The 18,797-nt window shown below is 39.9% G+C and overlaps 1 protein-coding gene across 1 annotated transcript in view; it reads right to left on the bottom strand.

The window, feature by feature from the left end:
• Positions 1-18,797, bottom strand: part of PUM1 (pumilio RNA binding family member 1) — a gene marked incomplete at its 5' end in the record, with an annotated part of 132,180 nt that overhangs the window by 59,493 nt on the left and 53,890 nt on the right. The window contains 3 exon segments of the mRNA NM_001134123.1: positions 2,376-2,542; positions 13,129-13,307; positions 14,270-14,378. Of these exon segments, the coding sequence (NP_001127595.1) occupies positions 2,376-2,542; positions 13,129-13,307; positions 14,270-14,378 (455 nt within the window).

Below are 18,797 nucleotides of genomic sequence, written 5' to 3'. Positions count from 1 at the left end.
AGTAAAGGGCATTAAACCTTATTTTCAGTGGGGAGGGACTATAGCAACCCAAGTTTAAGGACAACGTCCTCAACATAGCTCATTATCAACAGTATTTAAAACTATTTCTATAAAACAACCAGAGATACTTTATAGGGCTTACAGGGTTACGTCTTCTAAATTGATGCTTCTATTGCCGGCAATTCCATGTAACTCACCCCTTAAATTCACATTAATTGCTATTAATTTACATCCCTTCAACAAGGGGGCCAGGTTTGAGGAAAACTGAAATAAAGTGGAAAAATCACTGTCTATAGCAACCATGAAAGCAGATCCCAAAATGCATCAAAATGCAACATCTACTCTATCTACCCTTTAAATACAGAGACAATGGAAAAAGTTTCTGGGGAAAATTCCACAACTCAGTGACTCTAAAAAGTTTTTATGTTCCTGGCATATTTGTGAGGAAAGAAACAAAATGAAAAAAGTTTTTACATATCGTTGGTATTACTGACCAATACTAAAACTAACTCCCCTTTCTAAGAAACCGAAATACGCAGACTATTCCAAAGTAGTACAAGATGAACTCATTATCTAGGATATGCCCCTGTTAAGGAGACAATTCTAAGACTTAAAAGTAATGGGAAGATGTAATTTATCATCCAAACCAGGACATGCCTAAGATTAAAAAAAAAGGGGGGGGGGGAACTATTGATAATTATTGTGGGACACAAGGTTCTGGGTAACCCAGGGTCTACCATCACCTTATATAAAAGGACATCAGGATTATATGATCCAAAATCAGACTAATATATAATATTATATTAACAGAAGAGTGTAGCCTGTGGCAACATTCAATGCCCTTCTTCTCCACCTCCAACTCCCTACCCCAGAAAATCCTGTAGTCCAGTAGCTGGTACATATTAAAGGTATTATTCTGGTTCCTTCTCTTTCTTTCTCTCACTCACACACTCACCACCACTACCACCAGCCCCCATTTAAATACAACAAAATACTGCTACAGGCTGCTGGATATTCAAGGTGGAGAGAACACCTGAACTCATCTGAAAGACCTTAGGTAAGTATTTATTACCCTGTGCCTTAAATTTCTTTCAAAGATTGTAATTCAGGCCGGGCATGGTGGCTCATGCCTGTAATCTCAGCACTTTGGGAGGCCAAGGCAGGCAGACCACTTGAGCTCAGGAGTTCAAGACCAGCCTAGCAACATGGCAAAACCCCATCTCTACAAAAGATATAAAAATTAGCCGGGCATGGTGGTGCGCGGCTTTAGTCCCAGCTACTTGGGAGGCTGAGGTGGGAAGATTGCTTGAACTCAGGAGGTGGTGGCTGCAGTGAGCTAACTTCGTGTCACTGCACTCCAGCCTGGGTAACAGAGTGAGACCCTGTCTCCAAAAAATAAATAAATAAAAATAATTTTTAAAAACTTTAAGACTGCAATTATTTACATGTGCAAGATTAATGATAATTAGATTAGGAATACAAAACAACTGACACTTGTCCTACAACGATGGTCCAAAATACATTTTCATTTTGACTTTGGCAGACATTAGAATAAACAGAGGGGTGTGTGTGTGTGCATGCACACACATTAGCTTTACACTGATATTAAAATTACTCAAAATTAAATTCTCTACCTGTACTATCGCACTGGAGATTTAAAAAAAAAAAATCCTCTACCAGTATATAACTGGACAAGGATTTTTATAGATTTTTCAAGAATACGTGCCAACTGTGGGAGATAAATATACATTATTTTAATACTGTGTAACTTAAATAATAGTGTAAAACCTGTAAATTAATCGTGACCAGAGATGGAATGAGAGGCATCTGCAGAAGAGATATGATTAAGAACAAATCATTCAAGCTGCATCTCTGGTTCTTCAAAATGAGGAAAATGATACCTGGTCCACCTACCTCAGAAGGAGCTCATGAGACTCAAATGAGATAATACACAAGTTCTCAACTGTTTTTCCCTCTAAACCACCAGAGGGATATGACATACTCCATTAGTAACCATAGCTCTCTAATACAGTAATTTGGGAGAAACTTAAGAAAGGTCCCAAGGCATCTATCCTAGGTGATTTTAATATCTGAGAATCACTGAAATAGTCTTCTCTGGAATCTTTCTTCAAATTTTAAAGTTCTATGCAAATGGAAAATCTACCATTTTGGCAACACTTCAGGCATTGACAACTTTTAGAAAATTCCACCTCACCAGTTAATTTACAACCTTTGTAGCATAGCCTACACTAGATTGGATTCTTAAAAAGAAAACATGAGGAGGGGAAGAAAACGAAAATCAAAGTAAAACTAAATCAAAACAAACAAAATCCCATAGCCCACATTCAAAAATCAGAAGTGTAAAACATACAAACCTAAAATCTTTGACGTCTGCATCAATCCCATTCTGCACTGGTAAACCATTGGTCTTGTCCATCACATCACCCTCCTCCTTCAAATCTCCTAGCTTATCTCCATCAAACGTACCCTTGTTCTTCTTTTCACCTTTGTCGTTTTCATCACTGTCTGCATCCCTTGGGCCCTGTTTAAAAAATAGCTTCAGCTTCACTAATCGTCATCAACTAATAATAACGGGCAACCGTTGTGGGCACCAGACTACACTAGATGCTACTCAGAAGAGGATAGTGTTGTGCCCTTTCACACATTACAATCTAATTAACAAACAACACAGAGGCAGGAACACTGCAGAAGGTCTTGCCAAATGAGGGAGACAGACATACATTTATGTTACAGAGTTCAGAACAGTCTTACTATATCCAATGTCCCACCAACCCATTTTCTTCCTTCCTTTTTTATCTTCCTACCCAAAGCCCAGCCATAACTTTGTAGCTCTTGGTCAAGTTCTCTACTCCCAAACCTAACTCTATATAATAGCATGACTCTTAATAAGCCCCACGTATGATAACTAATAGCATAGAAAAAAAAATTATTAAGCCTGTAAAAAGAATTTCATACTTCTCCACTGCACTATGTAAATTCCTCCCTTACTTCTAAATATTGAGCCAAGTGTGGTCTGACATCACATCAACTCAATTATTCTGTATCTGATCTTGGGATATATGCCCTGTCAATTTACATCACCTCCCAACTCTACCCTATAAGCCTCACAGGTATGCATCAACAATTCACCGATGACCCTTAAATTTTTTAATGCCTCAAAACAAGTTAACTCTGAGATTCTTTCACCAAAAGTATTCTAATAACTATCTTCTACCATCTACCGGTAACAAAGATTATTCATGAGATCTCTAAGTGGGAGTATGTTAAATTGAAGCATTTGATACAAGAGAATTTCTCTCTGAAGTGTCTATCTCCTCTTACCAACATCCCAAGTTAAGCCCTGGACATATAAAGTACATGTACCTTGATTTCCAAAAGGAAAAGATTTGGTATAGTGACTTGACATAGTACAGAGAGATTTGCAGAACCTTACACCAAAGGGTTAAGGGTTTAACCCTTTGTTCTTTTAAACTAGAGGGAAGCAGCCTTGCTTTTCCCCACGACTGACTCCTGGTTTAAGGAAGAGAAATGCACATGGACCAAGTTCAAGTTCCTGGTACAAGGCAAGATCCACTCAACAGAAGATGAGAGTGGCTGCAAAGCATTTCCAGTCACCAAAACCAAATGTCAATGGGGAGAAATCAACAATGGAGGACACAGCAGCAGACACTCGGTTATAAATAGACTGACTGTGGACGGGCCTGTAGATCCAAAACCAACAGATGCTCTTAAGAGATCACTGGGCCAGAAAGGCTGACATTCTTAAACCTTTCAACTACTACTTTAGAGCCCATTTTACTTCTAAAGTTATTCTCTGTTCAAATGTGATACAGAAAAAGATAATATAAAAAAGGAACAAATATGACAAGGAACTGAGAAAGGATATACAACTTAGCTTCATGTGGCATCAAAACAGTAAATCACAGCTTTGATGGCCATTGAGATGTGCCCTTCAGAATAGAATCTTTAAAGTATGTGGCTGTTATTGATTTAAAAGGACTGAATGATAACCAATTATGCACCACATTGAGATTCCTCAAAGCAGAGATAGGAATATGATAGGGTTCTAAAGGCAAAAAGATCTTTCAAAATATCCAAAGGCAGTAGCTTCCTCCATACTGCAGAGGCAAAACTGACTAAAGCTGTGTACTCATTTTTATAAAGGTAGCACTGAATGCAGTGCCTGATAAAAGCTCAATAAATATGATGAAGAAAATTAAAAGGAACAAAAAAATCCTGCAAAACTGAACTGTTAAAATAAGAATGATCTTCCTGTTGTCCTTATCATCATTAAATAAGAGTCCTGGAGGTGGTAATACGGTCTAGATGACAACTCTGCCTGAATCAGAAACCATTAATGTCAACAGCAAAAGAATATTACAAGAATCATCCCACTGCCACGCCTAAGTCATCATCTTCCGCAGTCTACAAATCAAATCACTGGCTCAGAAGAAACAGTTCAGCTCCAATTTCTCAAAAGGAGTTCAAAAGGTCTGTAGGCAAAAATGGAAAGAAAGGGCCAGGCGCAGTGGCTCACACCTATAATCCCAGCACTTTGGAAGGGCAAAGCAGGATCACTTGAGGTCAGGAGTTTGAGACCAGCCTGGCTAACATGGTGAAACCCTGTCTCTAAGAAAAATACAAAAATTAGGCAGCACCTGTAATCCCAGCTACTCGGGAGGCTGAGGCTGGACAATCGCTTGAACCCAGGAGGCGGGGGTTACACTGAGCCGAGATCACACCATTGCACTCCAGCCTCGGCAACAAGAGTAAAACTCTTGTCTTTTTTTTAAAAAAAAAAAAAAAAAGGAAAGAAAGGAGGATAAAGCAGCAGTAGGAAGTTTCAACAACAAGCAAGACAGCTGGTTGCAGGGGATGTGCACTAGTCAAATCAATGCTCTGCATTATCTTTCCTCAGGGGCTCTTCACAAGGGCTTTACTGAGAACCTGCTCAGCTCATCTACATGCTGACTGGCCTGAAATCTCTTGTGGTGGTGGTGGTGTTTTTTAAGACGGAATCTTGCTCTGTTGCCCAGGATGGAGTGCAGTGGTGCAATCTCAGGTCACTGAAACCTCCACCTCCCAGGTTCAAGTGATTCTCCTGCCTCAGCCTCCCCAGTAGCAGAGATTACCGTCATGCACCACCACGCCCAGCATAGCCTGAAATCTTGACCGCTAAGTTACACTTTCAGCCACTAATTTACATTCTCAGTTATACTGCCACGGGCCAGATTTTCAAATATTTCCCTGCAATGTGTTGCATTTTACCAATCTCGTACAGGCCATTCCTACAAAATACCTGGTTTTCTACTCTGAATAAGCTATTGATGCCTAACCAAAATAGTGGGTTCCTACTTTTAGAGAGTGGGGAACCCAAGGGAAGTTTCTAATTCTTGATCTGGGAAGGTGTTATATAGGTGTTTTGATTTTGCAGAAATTCAAGAAGAACATTTATGGCTCGTACACTTCTCTGAACATAGGTCATATTTCAATAGAAAGTTTACTTAAAAGAAAAAAGAAACTCAAGAAATCAACAATGGCCCTCCATAAAAATGGCTGGCAGAAGTCTGACTTCTGAGTAAAAACAAAAGCACAAATAGGAAACCATTCTGTCAAAAGTCTGTTATTAAGAGATAGTATCAGCTGCACGCAGTGGCTCATGCCTGTAATCCTAGCACTTTGAGAGGCAGAAGCGGAAGAATCTAGGTTGAGGCCTAGAGTTCAAGACAAGCCTGGGCAACACAGAGGAGATGCCATCTCTTAAAAAAAAAGTTAAAAAAAAAAATTAGCTGGGCAAGGTGGCATGCACCTGTAGTCCTTGCTACTCAGGAGGCTGAGGCAGGAAGACCACTTGAGCTCAGGGGTTCAAAGCTGCAGTGAGCTGTGGGGTGGGCACTTGATCTACTCCAAGAATAGATAAAATAAAGGATACGAAAAGAAAAGAAAAATAAAAGACTGATATTTTGAGCTCCCCTGTTATTCTGAAAGCTGCTCTCCTGAAGTTTGAGATTCCTATGGGGAATACAACCAAAAATTTACAGTGAATGCTCAGAACAAAATATGCACTGCCAATGCACTCCAGTCTGGGGACAAAGTGAGACCCTGTCTTTATTTCATTAATAGACAGCAGTATGAGGTTCAAGATCCTTAAAATGGTCTCTTAAAAACATGAAGACCCTAAAGACAATAGAAGAAAGGTATAAATAGGCTAAGTTTTATGAAAATGTTACACTTCTGAAAAATATTTAAGATAAACTACTCATAGCTGTGTGATTTTTTATTTTTTATTTTTTGAGACAGGGTCTTACTCTTTCACCCTGACTAGAATGCAGTACTGCAGTGATAACTCACTGCAGCCTTAACCTCTAGGGCTCATACGATCCTTCCACCTTAGCCTCCCAAACAGCTATGACTACAGATGCACACACCATGCCTGGCTGATTTTTATATTTTTTGTAGAGATGGGGTCTTGCTATGTTTCACAGGCTAGATTCAAACTCCTGGCTTCAAGTGATCCTCCTGCCTTGGTCTCCCAAAGCTCTGTGATTACAAGTGTGAGCCATAACACCTAGCCCAGTCTTTTAAAAAATACCGAACCCGCCAGGTGTGGTGGCTCACGCCTGTAATCCCAGCACTTTGAGAGGCCGAGGCAGGCGGATCACCTGAGGTCAGGAGTTCAAGACCAGCCTGGTCAACGTGGTGAAACCCCATCCCTACTAAAAATACAAAAATTAGCCAGACGTGGTGGTGCACACCTGTAATCCCAGCTACTCGGGAGGCTGAGGCAGGAGAATTGCTTGAACCCAGGAGGCAGAGGTTGCAGTGAGCCAAGATCGCACTGCTGCACTCCAGCCTGGGTGACAGAGCATGACTCTGTCTCAAAAAAAAAAAAAAAAAGTACTGAACCAGGGTGCACAGAACCTACATTCTATCTCAACTGCTAACACTTACTGGTCACAGGACTTTGGACAGGTCATTTAATCTCTGAGACTTTGTTTACTCATGAATAACAATGAAATAATGCATGTGTAAAAGTTTTATAAAGATAAGCCATTTTACACAAATGTAATATAATAGTAGTAATAAAGAGACGCACTGGGATGGTATTTCTTATGTAACACTATACATGACATCAGGAATAAAAATCTTAAATGTCCCAATTAAGTGGTTTAAATCCAAATACAAGTATATGGCCAATATGGCCCTCCCAGGGGCATTGTCATTTTCACAAAGCAGTGGTTCTATGATTAGGGTTAAGCATCGCAATCTTTTTAAATTCACAGGTGGCTGGGCCCACCCTCTGCACCAGAGATTGATCTGATTGGTCTGTAGAGGTTCCTGCAAATGTTGTGAAAAGCTTCTCCTCAAATAGCTCGGGTAAGTATCCACAATTGAGAACCAAGGTAATTAAATGCAACATAAGCATCAGAAAGGCATGGTTTGTGATGTGCTTTCTTGTTATATATTATCTAGTACATACAGTACTGGAAAAGTCTATCAGCTAAATGAATAAATGAAAAAGGCTTAACAGCATCTTTTAATTATGGGCTTTCTTGAGCTGAATGTTAACCCAAAGCTATAGTGCTCAAATACAAACTTCAGTAAAATGCTCAAATTGCAAGTGGCCAAGCCCAATCAAACTCTCAAGAGTGGAACCAAGATGGGTGCTGAGAGATCCCAGACCTACAGAGAGGCAGAGAAATTGCTAAATATCAAAGAACTGGGAGAAAAGCAGACGTAGGTAGAACTATATATTGTTGAGGTCAGAATCCATGCACTTATAGCTCAACTTCCTCAAAAGACTCACATAAAGGGGGGAATACTTCCTAATATACCTATTAATTCTGAATGAAGTCAGAAGATTTCAAATCTATTTACTACTCTTACTGCAGTGATTTTAAAAGAAAGCTTCACACAGCAGAAGTCATATTTAATGGGATTAGTCATTTTCCTCCCTTCTTTCTACAAAGTATTTTGTATCTGCTTGACACACTGAGTCCAAAAACTCTAAGAATGTTAACTAAAACATTGGTTTCTTCTGCACACACTTACCCATTTTCACAAAATGCCAAAAAACTGAAATGTCTAATTCCTTTGAAGTACAACAATGTCAAGCTCTACTGGTAATTTAAAATTTCAAATATAAATTAGCTGGGTGTGGGCCGGGCACGGTGGCTCACGCCTGTAATCCCAGCACTTTGGGAGGCCGAGGAGGGCGGATCACGAGGTCAGGAGATTGAGACCATCCTGGCTAACACAGTGAAACCCCATCTCTACTAAAAATGCAAAAAAATTAGCTGGGCATGGTGGTGGGCACCTGTAGTCCCAGCTACTCTGCAGGTTGAGGCAGGAGAATGGCATGAACCTGGAAGACGGAGCTTGCAGTGAGCCGACATCGCGCCACTGCACTCCAGCCTGGGCGAGAGAGCAAGACCCCATCTCAAAAAAAAAAAAAAAAAAATTAAATTAAATAAATAAATAAATAAATTAGCTGGGTGTGGTGGCACATGCACTCCTGTAGTCCCAGCTACTGGGGAGGCTGAGGCACAAGAATCACTTGAACCCAGGAAGCAGAAGTTGCAGTGAGCTGAGATCACACCACTGCATTCCAGCCCAGGTGACAGAAAGAGACTGTCTCAAAAAAAAAAAATTCAAATATTAAAAATTATAAATTTGAAACTGCTAGCCATGTGAAATACTTCTTAATTTAACATATTAAATCTGATCCTTTGTTGAGGATTCCTACTCACAAACAATGCCAGTATGGCACAGTTGAAAGCAATATAGCTAAAAATTGAAATTAGAACAAAGTTTGAATTCAGCCCATTTCTCCTCTAAGACTCATTTTTCTCATCTATAAATTAATAGAGACAATAGTATCTACCTCAAAGTGTTGTTCCAAGGACTAAACAAGGAAATTCATGAAAGTACAGTTGTCTTTTAAAAAAAAATACTTCATCCAATTTTCACATTTTTTCCCCATTGCCTTTTTCACAGTGCCCTCACCGGCCCTCCCCACCAAGGCTTAAAAATTGCTAGACATACTATGTTTTTTCCCCCAGGAAACTTTTAAGGCTCTAATCATTAGACTCTTTGTCCAGCTGAGTTTTCTGAGATACGCATATGATAGCAGTGCTTATCAAACTTTAATGTGCATACAAATCATCTGGGTAGTCTTGTCAAAATGCAGATTTTGATTCATTCACTCTGAGATACGATCTGAGATTCCGCGTTTCTGATAAGCTCCCAGGTGATGCTAATGTTGTTGGCCCACTGACTTTGGTAGTTAAGACTTCTAATGTTTACAAAGCATTTTCACATATGCTACACAGCTGTATGAATTAGACTTTGTTGAGTTTTGATTATCCTCATTTTGCAAATGAATTAAGGTCCATTTGAAACTCAAACCCCTGATTTCTATCTGCATTACATTGTACGGAAGTTTTCAAACAAAACCTATGAAAGTTAAGTAGCACTGGTTACCTCAAAGTAAATGCAGTGAAACCTAGACAAACAAGTTTCACAGCCCAAATAGATGTATACTACGAATGTGTACACATCCTCCAGATCAAAAAGCAGATACTCTCTATAGAACAAACAGAAAGACCTTCCCAATATATTTTTTCTAAAAATCTTTCTTCTGTGAGGTTAAGGTGGTCATTACCCTAATCAAAGTTTAGAGTGGTCTTCTCATTTCCCTGGACACCATAAACCAGCAAGGTAGAAATCATGATCCACTTTTTGGCTGGCTAGGCTTCCACATATTTGAAAAAGATCAGCTGGTATTCCAGAGAGCAGGGTCCTTAGATGACAATCTCACCCACGGGCCTCAAAAATACAATAATTACATCTGATTTTGTAACCACCCTGAACCATGGGGGGCTGTGGGGCGAGCACCTGTTCTACTCCAAGAATAAATAAAACAAAGGATACGAAAGAAAAGAAAAATAAAAGACTTGACTGATATTTTTGAGCTCTATTATTCTGAAAGCTGCTCTCCTAAAGTTTGAGATTCCTATGTGGAATACCACCAAAAATTTACAGTGAATGCTCAGAACAAAATATGGTCGCCAGATTCTTCTTGTTAGCCGGAATGTATTCTCATCACAGAAGCCAAAACCACTAAACTGAGACCATTTGTACAATCAAAATGAATTCAAGCTAGACAATGAGCTAAACAGCTTCAATCTAGCTGTAATCAGGAAAGTTCACTGAAAATGGTAAACCACTATATAGAGATTTATTTTAGTTCTGAACCACCTTTACCTGAAAAGTTGAAGTCTTGATTATCTGTTGTCAGTGTGTAAGAATAACTTCTTAGTTACTTGCTTTGAGGTCTACAATCACTATACCATCGGAGATGTTGTTTTCAGCTCTCAGGATTAAAGTGAGGCTTACTGGAGTTAATGTTGATACAGCTACCCCAAAAGTAAAAATACCTGGATGCCCTGACCCCATACACTACCAAGTACCACTCCTCCTTTAGAACAATTATCTACAAGAAGCAGAAATCCTATCTTCCTGGTTCTCTGAATTCAACACTTTAAATGACAGACTAGATTTTAAAAGAAAAGGCTCACTTTCCTCAAGAAGATGCATGCATACTATGACAAAAATAAAGTGATTCAGGCTTCCACAAAAAGAGCTTTGGTCAGGTGTCATCCTGACCAACAGGCAGAGCAAAGTCAAGTTAGGTATAAAATCAAGAGGATACAACCACAAAGCTGATAATCAGTTCACTGGCTGGGCGCGGTGGCTCACGCTTGTAATCCCAGCACTTTGTGAGGCCGAGGTGGGAAGATCACCTGAGATCAGGAGTTTGAGACCAGCCTGGACAACACGGGGAAACCGGGTCTCTACTAAAAATACAAAAATTAGCTGGGCATGGCGGCAGGCACCTGTAATCTCAGCTACTCAGGAGGCTAAGGCAGGAGAATCGCTTGAACCCTGGAAGTGAAGGTTGCGATGAGCCAAGATCGTGCCATTGCACTCCATTCTGGGAGACAAGAGTGAAACTCCATCTCAATAATAATAACAATAATAAAGATAATCAGTTCACTGAACCACAGGTCTCCATCCACCAGAAGACTGTATACGCCAACAAGTGGCTTGATGTCACTAGATCAGTCCTCTTGTATCACTCTATAGATGCAATCTAAGTCAAACTATGGGATAATATTCCATTACCCACAATCTTCCTTGTAAAAGAAGCTGGAACACAGATTTGGAGAATTTTCATTTATCTTTATGCATACCTCAGAATTTTCATTTATCTTTATGCATACCTCAGAAGCTCAGTAAATTATCTTGATGGTTAAAGTCCAATCTTCTGACCCCATCTATCTAGCCTGAAGTCTTAACCTCCTCTGTCACAATCCTTTTGTAAAAGAGGTAAATCACCAGTCTCCCAGGACAAATGATACAGCTTTTGTCATCAAAATAACTGTCTAGTGAGATGATTGTTTAAAGAGAGAAAAATGTGGCAAAATGATTCAATCCCACCATGTATCTTCCTCCTAATTCCAACTATTTTTCTGCCTCCTACAAGCTTCACAGTAGCAGGCACATGCCTCCTGGTTAGTGCCCAAGAATTAGAAACTGATCACACACATGACAAAGAATTCACAGCTAGAGTCACAGGTTCCAGTTCACCACACTAGCAACCTACTGACGCACAACACTAATTTCTGCTGAGGAATTTGTGCTCATAAGATGAGGAAAGAGTGAGGACAAAAAAAGAGGTGAGCTGGGGATAGGGTGAAGAAAGAGAAGTAACCCACATCCAAAGGGTAGATCTTGTTCTTCCCAAGCAGCCCCTTGGGAAGGCTCAAATAAAAGGAACCATCTCCTATCTGATTCACAAGCTACTAAACCTGACCTAGGTCTCTGCAGGGTCAAAACACCGAAAAGCAATCAGGTCAGCTTTAGAATAGCTAGTACTTAAGAACTGTACTTGACACTTGAGGAAGCTGCACCAAAAATGAACCACTGTTACTCTAACAAAATTTAACATGGAATAGGGAAAACAGGACCAAGCCTCTGATACCCAGCAAAAGATGTATAACACTAAGAAATACTGAGCAACAAATGCTGTTAAAGAAAGACAGTTATAATATTAATTCTTAATTTGTGGGAAAGAAGGTTCTTCTGCTGTTCTTTCCCACAAATTACATTAAAATCTCTTAAATGACTGCTATCAGGTGGTATCAGCCCAAAATGACTGCAGGGAGAAATGTCTTTGAAAAAGTACAAAACAAGTTTAGACAGGAGAAAGGGAGGGAAGATGGATTCATGTGCCTCTCATGGCCTTCCTGTCTGTGACCTGGAATATGACAACAGTCGCAGAATTCAAAATGAGGAAGACTCAAATGGAAATACATCTTAACACTTCCCGATCTAGAAAGTTAATGATAAAGAAAGAAATTGTTTCGAGAAAGGCTATCACAGATGCTCACAGAAAAATGCTTAAGACTTAAAAAGAAAGAGGCTATAGACACAGAGACTTATTTGACTACAATTTAGCATCAGAGAGGTCAGTGACAATGAATCAAAAAAAACATAAGAAAGAATTAACAGAATCCCTAATTTCTTGATAGGCCAGGTGTGAGAAACAAAGCCGTTCAAGGAGGGCCAAAGAGGATTCTATAATTAAATCGTAGCTAACAAAACAAGAATAGCCCTATAATCTGATCTATATTAAGGTTTCTCAGGTATTGGCAAATCACTGCTCTCAAATCTGGAATTCCCTGTTAACATCCCAGCATCAGCTTTATTTTTTTAATTCCTTCACCACCCCCCTTTTGTTTTTACTTTAAAGTAAAAATGGTGTTTTCTGATAGACCAATGAACTTTGATCTAGATTTCAGTTCTTATCTCACAATACTATCAATGTGTCCCCCCCGACCAAAACATTATTACTTTAGTTTTTAGAAGTTGAGTTTACATCTCCTACTATGTTTGCTGAGTTCTATTTACAACAAACGTTGTTTGAAAATACCCTGTAATTAATGCTGTGAACATCTAAGGAAACTAAACAGGCATGTTCTGCTTTAGGGGAAAAAAAGAGAGAGAGAGAGAGATAGGAACAAGTTCCTCAAGCCAACTTACAAATCCTCCTTTTCTTAGACAGGAATCGCCCGGGGATGAGCTCAACACATACTCCACCATGCTAACGCCTAGTCCCCCACTCTCCGATCGTGGGGACAGTACAGAATTGACCTCACTGTTCACATGGAAACTCTGACCAGGTCTTCTCTGCACCATGATTGGCTGGGAAACTGAATGATCTACAAAAAAGATACACAAGCATGATACAGTGCAGCCAGAGGCTCAAACAAATTATGAGTGATGTCTCATGGATAAACCAATGGAATCAGGAAACTTGCCATGGTCAGTTGAGCCAAAACCTCCTATCGTGTCTCTCACTGTATGATATTCAACATAAGCTAAGGAAATGGAACACACTCCTCATTTATCCAGGATAGCAGAGGAATACAACAGTTTATCTAGCTTATCTGGTTTATCTAGCTGAGTGGATAAAATTTTTAACCCTTTATAAGTAAAAGGATTTCTTTTTTAATATATTTTATTAGTATTACTAAAACAAAATATGATTTTACTGCCCTTTTTAAAAACAATATAATTTATTATTTTCTGATAATTTACTGTCATCACGAGGTTCCATGCTTACGTTGTACTGTAATACATGACATTGGGTTTTGGGTTTTCTGTCTCCTTCCTCCCTATCATGTCACTTTTTCTGCTGTCAGTGTGTCTGCCTCTGTAAGTTCTCCCCATCCCTCTTCAGGGGTAGTATGCCAGGAGAATGTCCATGCCCAGTGACTTGATTTGGTCCCAATCACGTTTAAAGATAGATCATTCCATACACGGTACACAAGGGCAAGGGGAGAAAAAGAAACATGAACTTCAAATGGCAGGTGTGGATTTTCTAATTCCAAGTATGCTGACAGCAGTACAGAACAAAATGTTACAGCTGAAATTATGGTCGTTTCAAATAAGACCACTCCCCCGTGGCTAGCACTTCAAAAAATATTGAAGATATGATTTTGTGTTAATTATGTTTTAATAAATTACATCATATAAGCTCCTTAATGGCAATTATACTACAGGAGAGGACACTGCTTGACATGCTTATGTCACTGATGTAAAATTCATGACTTGCCAATTGCTAAGGAAAGGAGCTCTAAGACAGGCATAAATCACAGTACAGATGCTAGATCTAGATTACCTGATGTTCCCCAGGCACTGTCTCGCCATTGATCACCCAGGAATATTCCTTTTGGTCCATCTTTGCTGGATTCATCTGTTTCCCAAAACTTTTTACCTGGCAAGAGCTGCTGCAAATTAAAAATAATAGATGCTTTTAAAGAATTCATAAAGGATGAAAGTACAGCAGTCAACACTTTCTTTTAGACAAGGGTACTGAAGATGCTCACGTGCCCTGAAGGTCTTTAATTAAAGTGTTCCAACTACACAACTGTGGTCAGAACACTGCTATATATTTGGTAAAAGTCACAGAGAGGCCTAAGGCAAGGTGGGGGGCAGGGGTGGGGACACTGATCAAACCATCCAATAGAGGCCCAACTTAAATATCTAGAATTACTCACTTAACCCATGCCAAGATTTTTAAGGAGGGGGGAAGGGAACTAACAGTGACCCTATTAGCTAAATACTAAGTGGACTCTTACTGAAAAAGAAAGTATTTACAACTATTAAAACACTTCTCTCTATATGTGTACTAACTACCAGACAAAGTTACTCAAGCTGGAGCATGAACCAGCTATGAACCTCAGCTATGGAATGCCAGAGGCAAAATTCACTTCCTTTATACACAGAGACTCCATTAACCAAAATACTTCCCAACCACAACACTAACCTATTCCAAGATTTTGGAAGGACAGAAAAGCTATTCCTTCATTACTGGAAGGGAAATAAAATCTCCTAACCTCCATTAATTTTTTAACAATACTTGGTAATGCCATTAAAGTGACTTCACAAATCACTCCATGCTTCAGAGAAACAGGGATCGCTGGCCATAAGCCAACATGAGAAGTTTATACTAGCTTCAACAAAAAAATGCAAAGTACCCTTCAAGCAAGACACAGTACAGTTTTGCATAAGATCAAAGCACCAGTGACCAGGCTTACAAAGTAAAATTCCACAGAACTCTATCATTCTTGGTTCTGGTCATCAGCTTTACTGACTAAAATGCCCCCTCTTATTTCCTCTAATTATGTTTTCAACTGCTATTACACAGGAAACTAAGATGTTTGAGATAGTATTTCACCACCATTTTTGAGCACAAAAATACCTGGAGAGTTGAATTTCTCAAAGGAACACAATAAAAAAGCAGAAAGCACAAAACATTTCCTCTCCTTGACAATAAAGGTTTAACTTTCCCATTTAACCCATAATCCAATGATAATGGAAAAATAATTAAACTCTGCTCTCACTAAAATAAATTTCTGCTTCCCAAATCTAATTTCTGGGTTTCTCAGCATAATTTTCATCTACCTTTAAGTGGCTCTATAATCTATCTCATGGACATGGGTTACTGCCTGGACCAAAGCAGTTTGCCATATACTTTGCTCTTAAGGACCTAATTTGTTGTTTACTAATTAAACAAGATTGAGACAAAAAACACATTTGTCTGGTATGTAATTGCACAGATACCTAAGTTGCCTGGAAAATGAACAGTTGTAAGTAGCAGTCTTCCTGGTGTACCACTTACTACCCTAAGGGCATCTGGGGGAGGGCGGGGATCAGGGTAAAAAATGGGAAAGGAGCCCCGATCGACGCTAAGCATTAGGGTTGGGAAGCACTGAACTGGACAACTTTGAAGTGCCCTAGGAAATCTTACTAAACTGCCCTGAACCTCACTCTCTTTTTATTAATGAAGAAAATATCGTTCAAGTTGCTGTGATGATTAGAAATATTGTTGATGAGTGCCTAGCACAACAGGTTCTCAATAATGTATTCAAAAACATCACACCTAGGCAAAATAGCTGTCAAACCAGGTCACAGAGGGGATACTGAAAATTAATGTAAACTATGCAAAGGACAATTCAAGAATTATTTTTAAATTTATTTTTCTCCTTTTAATCTCAAAAATGTCCTGCCCGCTGCAAGGCCGGGTGCGGTGGCTCACGCCTATAATCCCAGCACTTTGGGAGGCTGAGGCAGGAGCATCACGAGGTCAGGAGATCAAGACCATCCTGGCTAACACGGCGAAACCCTGTCTTTACTAAAAATACAAAAAAAAAAATTGGCCAGGCGTGGTGGTGTGTGCCTGTAGTCCTAGCTCCTCAGGAGGCTGAGGCAGGAGAATAGCTTGAACCCAGGAGGGGGAGGGTGCCGTGAGCTGAGATCGTGCCACTGAACTCCAGCCTGGGCAACAGAGCGAGACTCCGTCTCCAAAAAAAAAAAAATATCCTGTCTGAAGATTACAAATAAAATTTCTTTCCCCATTGGTTATACCCTTTCTCCAATCAAAATTCTGATTTTTTTTCTCCCATATTTTGTGCAAAGCAAAAGCAACTACTCTTTTGTATTCCAGAAGAAAGAATGTCAGCCTAAGGAGGGTCTCACTTGTTTTATGCTCCACATAATATTGCAAAGAATGCCCAGGTGATCAAAACCATTCTTGTCCTTTAAATGTTTTAAGAGTTCATTCCTCACAGAAACTTGTAAATCTTTATTTAAAACTCAAGGAACAGGGCCCAGCATGGTGGCTCACGCCTGTAATCCCAGCACTTTGGGAGGCTGAGGCAGGTGAATCACCTGAGGTCAGGAGTTCGAGACCAGAATGGCCAACATGGCAAGATCCCCGTCTCTACTAAAAAACACAAAAATTAGCTGCGTATGGTGGTGCACACCTGTAGTCCCAGCTACTCAGGAGGCTGAGGCACAAGAATTGCTTGAACCAGGGAGGCAGAGGTTGCAACGAGCCAAGATCACACCACTGCACTCCAGCCTGGGCAACAGAACAAGACTCTGTCTCAAAAAAAACCAAAAAAAAAAAACACCTCAAGGAACAGTTTCCAAAAGTACCAACCTCCACATGTAAATATAGTCTTTATCCATAATTTGTAAAATTGCTTACAGAAAGCAGCAGCCTTTCAGCTCAAGGCTTCAAAAATCAGTTCCGGGATCCTGTCACCTTTCATGATAGTATACCAGGTTGTCATAATGTGCAAAGCCAAGAGAAGCAGGTGAACACATAAGCAAGGCTATTTTCAGGGTAAATTCTCTCAAAAGGAAACAACAATACAGCAAACATGAAGCAAAGTGCTATTAGGTTGGTGCAAAAGTGTGGTTTTTGCCACTATGGCAAAAAAAGAAAGCAAAAGACTGAACCAAGGTGCTTGGGCAAAGACAGAAGCAAAATTAGCAAAGCTCTTAAAAGTCTGGATCTTACTCAGTCTTTCTCCCTTGCCTCCAAAACATATGCATCTATACTCAACTGCTGTGGTTAGCAGCATCTGAAATGACTCTTAATGATCTTCACTTACAAGTACTCATACCCTGAGTAATCCCCTTCCCCTGACTGTGGGCTAGACCTATGACATGCCTCTAAGAAATAACATAAGACAAGTCATGGGACGTTCCTTTCAAGATGTTACAAAAGCTGTGATTTCCATCTTGCTTGTCCTCTCCTATCTATTTGTCCTGATTGCTTACTCTGATGATGACTGCTATGTCGTGAGCTGCCCTATACAGACGCCACATGACGCCAAGAGAGAGACATCTCTGGACAACAGCTACATATACAAAGCTGTTGCTCCGCAGCTTCCCACTGAACTCTGCCTCTGCCCTGGGTCATTTACACATAATTAAGAACTGAGATCCTCCGTCCAACAACCAGCAAAGAATGGATTCTGACATCAACCACATAAGTGAGCTTGGAAACAGACCTTTCTCCAAGCAAGTTTGAGACAGACCTTTCTCCAAGCAAGCTTTGAAATGAATGCAGCCAAAGTTGAAATCGTGACTGCAGCTTGTGAAGGACCCTGAAGCAGATGACTCAGGAAAGTCATGCCTAGGTTCCTAACCTATAGCAACTGTGAGGCTTAAACAACTGTCTTGTTTTAGGCAGGGCATGGTGGCTTGTACCTGTAATCCCAGTGCTTTTTAAGGGTGAGGCCAGGAGTCTAAGATCAGACTGAGCAACCAACATAGCGAGACTCTAGCTTTACAAAAAACTTTTTGAAAATTAGTCCAGAGTGGTGGCACACCCCTGCAGTCCCAGCTACTCAGGAGGCTGAGGTGGGAAGACTTCTTGAGCCCAGAGGTTTGAAGCTGCAGTGAGCTACGATTACACTACTGCACTCCTGCCTGGGCAACAGAGTGAGACCCTATCTCTTAAAATACACCCACATACACACACACACATACACACTGTGTTGTTTTAAGCCACTAAATTTTAGGGTGATTTGTTAAGCAGCAATAACACAGTTGTGAATATGTGGAAGTATTTTTGTATATTTGAAACACTTCTTTAGGAGTCTGTTTTTAAGAAACACTTCTTGTTCCATTTCTAATATTTAAATGTAAGTGATGAAAAGTAAAATCCTTTTCAATTGAAAAAAAGTAATTACCTTTGTTCCACTGCATCTTTTCCCCAAATTTGTCTTATAGCCCTTCTGTATTAAAAAAAAGACTGGCTTTTTTAACTCGGCAAAATCAGATCAATTTAGACATGTTGAGCTTACTGAGAATTAGCAGCAATCACTTATATTCAACAGTCAGCTAAAAGA

The sequence above is a fragment of the Pongo abelii genome, chromosome 1 (genome assembly GCF_028885655.2).
Source record: "Pongo abelii isolate AG06213 chromosome 1, NHGRI_mPonAbe1-v2.0_pri, whole genome shotgun sequence".
NCBI classification, from domain to species: Eukaryota; Metazoa; Chordata; class Mammalia; order Primates; family Hominidae; genus Pongo; species Pongo abelii.
The sequence above is the reverse complement of the archived record's forward strand: the minus strand, read 5'-3'. Positions and strand labels throughout refer to the sequence as shown.